Source organism: Physella acuta, unplaced genomic scaffold (genome assembly GCF_028476545.2).
Source record: "Physella acuta isolate Inbredline_101_S28 unplaced genomic scaffold, ASM2847654v3 ptg000716l, whole genome shotgun sequence".
Taxonomy (NCBI): Eukaryota; Metazoa; Mollusca; class Gastropoda; family Physidae; genus Physella; species Physella acuta.
Window position 1 is genome coordinate 500,843 of NW_026732234.1, and position 10,867 is coordinate 511,709.

At 36.3% G+C, this 10,867-nt stretch overlaps 1 protein-coding gene across 1 annotated transcript; it reads right to left on the reverse strand.

The window, feature by feature from the left end:
- Window positions 1-447: 447 nt before the first annotated feature.
- LOC131949822 (integumentary mucin C.1-like) lies at window positions 448-5,697 on the reverse strand. Its single transcript, XM_059311814.1, has 7 exons — window positions 5,564-5,697; window positions 4,670-4,755; window positions 4,025-4,090; window positions 3,194-3,314; window positions 2,776-3,009; window positions 2,420-2,570; window positions 448-780 (listed from the first exon to the last, which is right to left on the reverse strand). The coding sequence occupies exons 1-7, from the start codon at window positions 5,607-5,609 to the stop codon at window positions 606-608; spliced, it is 879 nt and encodes a 292-aa protein (XP_059167797.1). The 5' UTR covers window positions 5,610-5,697; the 3' UTR covers window positions 448-605.
- Window positions 5,698-10,867: the final 5,170 nt, after the last annotated feature.

Below are 10,867 nucleotides of genomic sequence, written 5' to 3' on the forward strand. Positions count from 1 at the left end.
AGTTTTTCCAGGATCAACTTTTAGTTTTTTATACATGTGTTGTTTTAGTTTGTTGTGGACTGCTCTGAGTCTGAAGATAAGGTGTTGTTCTTTGCGTGCAAATTTGTAACATCCGTCGTCTTATGTGCAGTTTTGGGTGCTTTTCATACATTTGAGATTGTTTGGTGCTTTTTATTATTCTTTAGATTGCTTTTGGATGTGGATATAGTGTTTTCTTTCAAATCAAAGCAGGTTTTAATCGTTTTTATCAAACCCACCCCACACCCTTCCTAGCCCTTTTTGTTATTGTTTAGAGGAGTTATTCTGTTCCAAAAAATTAATTTAGTTATTATATGACCTGGAAAAAGTATTATTTTAGCAGTAGGCTAGATCTGTATTTTGGACTTTTTCACCTTGTAGTCATCGAGCCCTTAGATTATGTAAACAAATGCCAAATGAAAAGATTTTTTTTTTAAGTTTTTATTGCCAGATAAAGATGTATCAAAGTAGGTTTTACTTTAAAATCCAAAATTTTAATTTTGAAAAATGTAATATAGACAGAAAGAAAGACTTGAGAACACTTGTTAGGGGTTCCATGTGCCAACAGTGTTAGAACCACGGTTCATTTAAACAAACTGTACAAGTGTGACGTCATACGGCTTCACGGGCAGGTTGCATCCAACTCCAGTACAGCAGAAGGTGCAGTCAAGGTCAAGGCCAGTGTAATCTATGACCAGGCAGATGGGTTTGGTAGACGTCTGCTCCCACCACTTTAACCGACAGAAATCTTCATCGGCGCATCTGGAAGTTTAGAAATACATACAAAAGTAATTGAAGACATCTTTATCAATTTTAAACGATTTTATTTACATGTGTGTGAATAATGTACCAATGTACGTTAAAGATTTCAGGTAGCTGATACAAGAAAACATAAAAGTACGGCAGATTTTTGTAGATAGAAAAAAGATTTTAGTTGCACTTTTGATTAAATTAAAATTACAATAATATTCAAATTTAGAAGCAGAATAATAAAAACAAAAGATAAATTTGTTTTACATTCATTAATTAAATACGTATCAGCAAAATCGGCAAATATCTTACAATTTAAACTAAGCGACGGTTAATGACCGTGCACATGTTAATGCACATGTTAAATAACAAAAAGTTGGAAATTTTTTCTCATTTCCTATCTGATTAACATTATTATATAACCTTTTCCTGAGACCACGGCCCCTCATCCTTATGAGCCTATTGACTTTATAGGACGCTTCACCGTGATAACCTTGACTACACAAGGTACTAAAAAACTAGGACTTTTAAACAAAAATACGAGTGTGAAATCATTTGAGAATAAAATAAGCTATTGTTTCAAATTAACAATGGGGTCATCTATAAAAGACGGTACACCTTAGCCTACAACCCCCCCCCCCCACCCACCCACCCCCCCCCCTTCAAAATTGCAGATGAATTATTTTTTAGCGCAATTTCCATTCTGGAGAATTGCGTTTATTAACTCGTCATTTCTGGGAATGGATGGATGGATGGATGAATGTGTGTCCGGGCTTTAAGTCGTATCTCCTCCTCAACGAAGCAATATCGATGAATAGTTCCAAAAGCAATTATGTTAAGCAAGTTACGAGAATGAGCATAGGCCATAAAAATTCCGGGTTTCTTTCATGTATTTCCCGGAAAAGCCAAAAAACCTCGAAAAAATTCAGTTTTTGGCCCATATCTCGGCAACCAGACCACTTAGCGACTTGAAACATGTACCAATCGATTCCTGTCATAATTTAGAACAATATTGCCGAAGAAAGTTTTCAAAAATATTCTCTCGTTCGGTCACAAATTTTAAAATTACATAAACACCTACAAACCGATTGTTCTTCTAGCTTGAACGCACCCCAACATTATACGTCAGAGCTATTTTTAGATAACATAAGGAAATTGCGCACAAATGTCACTAGACTTTTTTAATTAACTTGTTTAAATATTGACTGAGCTCGGTCAAAATACCACAAACCATCACACATCGCTATAAAAAGCCAGAATCCTTACTCATCTCCAAAAAAATACACACATAGTAAAACATTTGTAACTAAAATCAGTTATATTTTATATAGTAACTGACACACCCTTTAAAAAACGAAAGACAAGATAGATGCTAGGTGTTAGGAAATATTGGGGTAGGAAGACATTTCTACTATATGGTTGTGTTGACTAAGTATTGAACGTACTACTTTGCCTTTCCAGCTTTATTTTCTTGTCAACAACCCTGCTGGGCGATGTTGGCAGTGTGGTGATGGCGTGTGAAAGACACTTTGTAATCCAGGTAAATATTTTACGGTACAGTTCATATTGGGTCCCAAGGCAGTAAGACAATGTATTTATCGTTCCAGGACCGGGCGATGGAGCTTATCATTGAATCTTCTCCCAGACCTACCCTTTGTAGATATCCTTTTCCACCTGGTTCTGCACGATGCTGGTGAAACAGTACGGCTGTTGCTGGTCACACAGCTTTGGTGGCGTCACCTGGACAGTGTAGGCGTCACACGGCTCACTCACGTTACACTGGATGCATATGTTGGGTGGTACTGTGGATATGTGAAACAATGGATGGTATGATGAGAATTAGCGGTGGTGTGGATAACATGAGTTGTAGCTCGTTATGGGTAGCATTTTTGTGTCATGAAAAAATAGAATTTCTGGAATGAGGTCATCTTGAGGTTGGAAGCACAAAAGGACTAAATATTTAACTAAATAATTATTTATATATTTAGTACATATAGTATATTTTACCTGGTGTCGTCGTAGTTGTAGTTGTAGTTGTTGTGGTGGTAGTTGTGGTGGTGGTTGGTGTTGTAGTGGTGGTAGTTGGTGTTGTAGTGGTGGTAGTTGGTGTTGTAGTGGTGGTAGTTGGTGTTGTTGTGGTTGTAGTTGGCGTGGTTGTGGTGGTAGTTGGCGTGGTTGTGGTGGTCGGTTCCTCAGTTGTAGTGGTCTGCTCCACCGGAGCTGCTGTTGTTGTGAGGTACTCTGGAAGAATTTTAAAGAACATTTTTTTTACAAAAGTTGCTGGGTCGAAACCCAAACACGTCTAAAAATTTCGAGGTTTTTGCAGATATGAAAATGCGTTCAAATGATTCAAGAACTTACAAATTGTGATAAACAGGGCCGAGAAATAGGTCGCGACATTCAGAACGTGTCGAATGGTACTCACGTCCAAACAGTTCCTCCCTCTGTAGCTCACACTCTGTCACACCGTGGCAACAGAACGTGCATTTTTCCATGTGGGTTGGCTCGCAGTGGTGGAAGTGGGTCAGTTCATGATGGTAGCATGCCTAGAGGATATAATGGTCAGTTTGTGATGGTAACATGCCTAGAGGATATAACGGTCAGTTCATGATGGTAGCATGCCTAGAGGATATAACGGTCAGTTCATGATGGTAACATGCCTATAGGATATAACGATCAGTTCATGATGGTAGCATGCCTAGTGGATAATGGTAACATGTAGTGAATATAACGGTCAGTTTGTGATGGTAGCATGCCTAGAGGATATAACGGTCAGTTTGTGATGGTAACATGCCTAGTTGGTTTAACAAATGGTCAGTTTTTTTATTGTAACATCGCTAATCATTCCATTCAAATTAATAGAAATGTCACTATTCCGTTCCAGCCCCCAAAATGCCACCTCATTTATTTTTGTTACGTGTTGTAGTTTTTTTTTTAAAGAAAAGTGTATTTATACATGACAAATATAATAATATGTTTAGTAACATATTAAAGGATAATGCAAAAAAAAAATTTAAAAAATGAGCTGGTTTTATTAAGTGTATTTATCTTGAAAATCAGCCGACTTGAGCTGTATTGGTTACCTCGTGTGGTATATTTTTGTAATTTGGTTACCTTGTGTAGTATGTACTAGTTACCTTGTGAGTGGAGCCTATTGTAAGATAATGTAATTTGTATGTTAGATCAATGACCAAAGGCGGGGTGTGTACTGATTGGATGACTTACAACTTGACTGTGTGTACTGATGATGACTTACAACTCGGCTGTGACAGATATACTCGACACTGTTGAAATCTTTCAGATGGACCGTCAGCTCACACACCTGACAAATTAAAAAATTATTGAACAGTCGCATCATTACAAACGTTTTAATTTAACATTATTAGAATTTGAATATATACCAAGGATACAACAGTGTCACCATTTCTCGATTTTACCATGGGCTAAAATATAAGCAGTGTAAATTTGATTGCTATATGTGCATAATTTTTTTAAAAAAAAAAAGCTTTTTCGTTTTTAAAACAGCCGAAAAATTCAAAATGGCTTTTTTTTGGGTGGGGGGAGGTTTCCATGACAACCGTCATTGTTTTCAACCGTCTTTTTTCTGTTCAGTACTTGCTTCCATGTGCCAAACATGACAAAAGTACTTTTATGGCTAAAGATGTTAAATTGTAAAATATGAAAGAAGAAAAAAACTAAGAATATCTCATAAGTTGTGGGCTATCTAACAACTGAGAGATAAATTGTTAAAGTTATCTTGTCATTGGTTTGGATGATGTCTTTAAGATTCTCGACAGTTTGACGTCCACCACAGCCAGAAGAAAATACCTAAGTCTTAGGACATGTTGCACACGTGTGCATGATGTGTAGAGAGACTAAATGTCACGTGACCAAAACTTACGTCATGTGACTGATGGCATGTTTGCACACCCGTACACGATGTGTAGTCGTATCTGTTGTAGCACACGGGGCAGTCTAGGGCCTGGGCTGTGAAATAAATAAGACCAGTGACAACATAGTTTACTCCCTTTGTTTTGTTTCTTTTTTTTTTTTACTGTCTCCAAAAAAAAAGTTTTAAACTGTTAGCCGATTACGCTGCGTTTTAACAGAATAGAGTAATGTTTCTTGAAGACTTTTTTCTCCGGGGGAAGGGGGGGGGGCACTTAATATTTTCGAGGGGGGGGGGCGGTCAACATTTTCCTTAGGGGGGCAGACACTGATAAAAGTATATGTTTTCTATATAAATTCCATTTCGTTCGGGGGGGGGGGAGGAGGGTAGACTTTCTTCGAGGGGGGGTGGGGGGGCGGCTCTGCAAAGCTTTAAAAATCGCAAAGCTTTAGCCGTGTAAACTCATGTCCACAGTTCAACGGGCTGTTCCACTACTCACTACCGCAACTACTTAAAATTGTTATCTCCCCTTTTGTTATTGAATATCGTCATCTTTAAATTAACTTGTAATGGTCAGGTTAATATCTAATTAGATTAAAAAGTATATATTCTTGCGTTGTCATCGGAAACAAAATTATATGGATAAATTCTTCACTAGAAGCTGGTCCAGTCCCCCACCCACGGACGGACATTGTGACCTAAGTATTAGCCCAGTTCTAACAAATGTTGAGTACAGATCTAATTCTTCTTGTACGTACGTTTGCAAACACAAAACTGTCCCTATACCAACACTATAAATTATTTGGTGCACCAGGACACCAAAGACATAAAAGTAATAAAGGAAAAGAACTCCTAAAAATCTAAAAGCGAAAAGAGCGAATGAAATAAGTGCCGTAAAACATTTACCAAAAACCACCAAACAGCCGAAAAACAGAAGCACCAGCTTGTCCATGACAATCCGTTCGACAAAACTTTCAAGTCTGCCCGGACGAAAAAAGTTGCAAGCAGCGTTCAAGGGTTCCCTATCTTTTTATTTGAATAAAAGTGGACGGGAACGATTCCTCTGCTTCGATTACAAGTTAAACTTCGATTATAATGAAGTATCTGTTTCATTTTTTGTATCGTTTTTTTTTTCATCTTGCCGACTTGCAACAGCCGCAATTTGTTTTTTTTAATAGTTTTTTTTAGGCAGCTTTTAATTTTTTTCTCTGCATTCCATCCATTGTTTGAATTAAAATATGTGATATCATTTGAAATTAAATTATTTGACAATCACAAATGATTCAAGCAATTATGGATATTTGTAAATTGGACGATTTAACACTTTAATTTTAATTTTAGGCTACATGTTTGATAGGTTAATATGGCTATGTTGTTTATTTCGAACTTAAAATTTGTGTAAATTTTGTAAGTGGTTTTGATGAGTTTTTAGTTTTGTGAGTTACATTGTTAAGTAAGTGGGTTTTGGTTCGCTTTTTAGTTCGCATTTATTATGTAATGTAAGTAAATTTGATGAAGTTTTAGTTTGGTACGTAGCTTGTATAACTTCATATGCCGAGGTCACAGAAACAAGTAAACTCTACTTCACTTGCCCCATAGACCGTCAGGTTTGAAAGGGAAAATTTTTAATTTACGTTACTTGTATTATAAAGGCAAAGTGATTTTTGTTTTGTTTTCTAGCTTGTATTTATTATATAGGTTAATTTGAGGACTGTTTGTTTGTTAAAGCAACTTTTAGAATGTACATACTTTTGTTTGATTTTTATTTTTGGAAGTTACATCTAACTAATATATCAAGTGTACTTAGAAGAAAGAAAACGATATTGATGCCAATCGTGTATGTTAGTTCGCCAAAAAAATGTTTAATTTGCTTTTTTTATAATCTGTAAGTAAAAATGTTTCTTCCTATCTGTAACAATATTTTTTCTCTCTATCTGTAACAATATTTTTTCTCTCTATCTGTAACAATATTTTTTCTCTCTATCTGTAACAATATTTTTTCTCTCTATCTGTAACAATATTTTGATGTCACCGTCTGGTGAAGGTACAGCTTATCTGGAGGGTTGTAGGTCACCGTGACCGATCACCTTATGCAAGCTCGGTCTTATCGTCGAACCAAATGTTTGCAGACGTGAATATCGTCTGCTTAACTCAGACTTTTTAGCACTGAAGATCTGAAAATTATAGCGAGAAAATACCTTGATATAAAAATATAATGAAGATAAATAAGAGGAAAATATACGAATCGTACCCTAGCTGTTGATAGAGTATCTTAAAACTAACAATTATGTAATTATCACGTGATGCGGCGTGTCTTGTAAGACAGAGTAGACGATATCTCTGACCTTGGATTGAATCAGTAGTGGACCCTTCTTGCTTCTTTACTTTCTAAAAAAAATATTCTTTTAACCCCTACCTCTTCATAACTTAAGGGCTCTAATTAAACCCTACTGTGAACTATTTATTGGTTTGATGTTTGTCTACAAGACAATCACATTATTAATCGCAACATTATTTTCTCAACATGCATAAACAAAGGACCAGTAAGACTTAATTAAAATAACACAATTAGAAAATTGTGTCCGGTATGTATTTCGACAAAATAGTGTCTGGTATGTATTTCGACAGGTCAGCTAACAGATAAGACACGAAAGTTTAAAAAACAAAACATGGCAGCCATGTTGGTTTCCAGACAGGCCGTCTGTCACGTGGACATGCTACAACATGTGTCGTCACGATTTGACGCCCTATCAGCTGATTGAAATTTATATTTTTATGTTTTAACCTCGCTATCTTGGGGGTGGGGAAGGGGCTGCTTTTAGGGGGGGGGGGTGTTATTTAAGTAGAAGGAAATCTAATACTGCACTTCATGACATTTATAATCAGATGCGACTATTGGATGGCTGCAGTTATTATCTTCTAATTTCAAAGGCAGTTTCCATAAAAAACTGTGACTACTTGAGTCAAAGTTTTGTCCATAATTGACGTCATATTTTTGTGACGATTTTTCTCGCCGCTCCCCCCCCCCCCTCCCAAACACCCCACAAATGTCGTAAGCTCATCTAGAATGATGTCACAATGATGAACCCATAACAATCTCTGGTGATACAATCTGTGTACCCATCACACGGCTTCCCCACATTGCACTGCAGACACAGGTTGCGTTGTTCTGTGGATGGTTGCAGAGGCGTAGCGACCCTTCCGGCGCCCGGGGACAAACTTTCTATTGCACCCCCCCCCTCGAGATTTTCATTTGCACCCCCCCCCCCTTTCGAGATTTCCATTAGCACCCCCCCCCCCTCAAACTTTCGATTTACACCTTTCAATTTATTTTTCCAACCCATTTTGGCGCCCCCTAAGGTCGGCGCCCGGGGACATATGTCGTCCCCCGCCCCCCCCCCCCCTCGCTACGCTACTGGATGGTTGTAGTTGAAGATAAATGGATTTGTTGTGGATATACTCCATCATGATATGGCTTCTGGAGATAAACTAGTAAACCTACACGCTATGAAAGATTTTTTTCCGTATTTAATTTAGAAAATGTCCTATTTGTTGATGAGTAAAAATGAGCCTCCAATCAAAACGTTTCTGAATAGTCACGAAAAAGTCTAACACACACATATGTACTAAATACGTAGGCTTATGCCCTTTGCAAATTAAATGTGTTAACATATAAATGCATACGTTGTTTGTTTTTTCACTCAGTGGTTAAATGGTGTTCATTATTTTTTATACCATGTACACGTGGTATAACATGAACATTGAATTTTTTTTTTAAATAAAAAACTCAAATAGCTAAAACAACGCACTATAGACAGTCAAAGAGACGACAAATAACAGTAACAAGGGAGCCATAATGTCATCAATCATATGCAGCAAACTTCGAGTTTTGTTTAACATAATTTAAAAGAAAATCAGCCACGACCGACCAATGTCGTACACCACTTAGACTTACAGCGACCACATATCTTATCTTTGCATTTCTGTCAAGATTCTGTCGATTGCTAGCGTTGTATCGGTTTCGTTTGCACTCGAGGAACGAAGTTCAGAAGCCGTAACCAGAGTTTCTTCCAGGCATCTCTTCGGGGGGGGCAAAGCCCCCCTGAAAATTTTTTACCGCCCCCCCCCCCCCCCCGAACGAAATAAAATTTATATAATTTATATAGAAAATATATACTTTTAACAGTGTCCGCCCACCCGAAGAAAGTTTACCGCCCCCCCAAAGATTTCAAGTGCCCCCCCCCCCCGGAGAAAAAAGTCTGGAAGAAACACTGGCCGTAACTAAGGACGGGTTAAGCTTGAGCTGAGACCCTGGCGTAAAAAATATCCCGGGGGTGGGGCTCTTATTATCACTGTCAGACGGGAAAATATCCGGGGAGGCGGGGGGGGGGGGGGTTACTATCACTGCCAGACGGGAAAATATCCGGGGGTGGGGCTATCACTGTAACACTGAAAAATATCCAGGGAAGTGGGAGGTGGCTTTAACTATTACTATTAGACGGGAAAATACCCGGGAGGTGTGGTTATAAGTCACACACGCTTGATAACAACATCGAATACAACTGATCAGCTAAAGCGTAATGGGAGTTTAAGTATCAGTCATGACTATAACAAATTTATGGTCAAAGGGGAACAAACATGAAATTATTTCATTTCGTAGTTAAGCTCAAGTTACTTCGCTTGAATATTTTGAGTCAGTTATGTTGTAAAAACGTTTAATTAATTAAAAATAATAATAATAAATATACGATAAAAATTTAGTGAACAGTAATAGTTCATTCTTAATCATATCATATTTTCTTATTTTATTGATAATATTAATGGGGGTATGTTATAAGTTTCTGTTAAAGAATATAAAATTAAAGTTATGATCAAAGGGGAACAAACATGAAATTATTTTATTTCGTAGTTAATCTAGAGTTACCTAGCTGTTATATTTTTGAGTCAGTTTTATTGTAAAAATGTTTAATTTATTTAAAATAATAATAATTATTATTAATTTAATAATAGTAAACACAAAATGAAAACAAGTGAGCAGCGCTAGTCGATTCTTACTCATATCATATTTTCTTAAAAATAAAGAAAGAAAATTAAACGAGTTTCATTTAATACATAAATTAGCCTAAATATATAATGATGCTAATTTTATTAATAAATATTAACATTAATACATATTAGTTTTAGTAAATGTTATTTTTAACACTATAAAATATTAATATTAATAAATATCAACATTTTATTTATAAAAAAATAATATCTATAAACATTCATATAAATATTGATAAATCCAACAAAAACACTTAAGTTAGGTAACCTCGTCTTAACTACGAAGTCAAATATTTTCACGTTTGTTTCCCTTTGACTATAAATTATATTTTTTTTTATGGGGTTTTTTTTTATCGTTTCTTTTTTAATTTAAAACAATAAAACATAATTGTCTGTCGTTAACTTCTTCCATAAAGATTTACATTATTTTCTTTACATTTTTGCTCACAATATCAACGTTACTCTTAGAAGAATGGAAGAATGGCAATTTTAAACTTTAAACATAGCAGATAATCTTTTAACCCTACATAGACGTTTCTTTCTTGTCCGCATAAACTTAGTGTTATGTATATTTCTGGTAGTCTAACCAATAAAAATTCTTTGCGAAGCCACATCTTTTATCAGAAAATGAGTTACGTATCTAAAATAGGCTTGAAAAGCTGGTTCCAAATGGTTGTTGGCAGAAAGCATATTTTTTAACCAAAATTGAATATTTTATAACATTTGTGAGAAACGTGTAAAAAAGAACATATTCAAGCAGATAATTAATAGTCATATACAAGCAATGTACCTAACACTTTTATTTTTTTTTATTTGGATTAGTAGAATCAGTTTGTTGTGGTGAAAGGCAGTGTTTCTACCAGGCACCTCTTGGGGGGGGGGGGGGGGGGGGGAAGGGGGATGAGTCTTGTGATCGTGTATCTTTTGATAGCGTGTGTCTTGTCATAGTATGTCTTGCGACAGTGTTTTATGAGAGTGTGTCTTGTGATAGTATGTATAATGCATTGTATTTTTATACAGAGTTTCTTCTCATACAGTGAGTCTTGTCAAAGATTTGAGTAGACATTGACTTAGACAATAAACTAAGACAATTTTGCTGCCCCCTAGTTAGATAGGTCAACCAAAAGATAAGACTGATATAAAAACCCCGCCTGGCGGCCATGT

What these genes read in the sequence shown, in the direction of transcription:
- LOC131949822 (XM_059311814.1), bottom strand. Translation starts at nt 5,609, where the DNA reads ATGGACAAGCTGGTGCTTCTGTTTTTCGGCTGTTTGGTGGTTTTTG. An exon ending in ATATCTGTCACAGCCGAGTT is followed by an intron (nt 3,315 to 4,024) that starts GTAAGTCATCAT and finishes TATATCCTCTAG; the next exon opens with GCATGCTACCATCATGAACT. An exon ending in GAAAAGGATATCTACAAAGG is followed by an intron (nt 781 to 2,419) that starts GTAGGTCTGGGA and finishes CTAAACTTCCAG; the next exon opens with ATGCGCCGATGAAGATTTCT.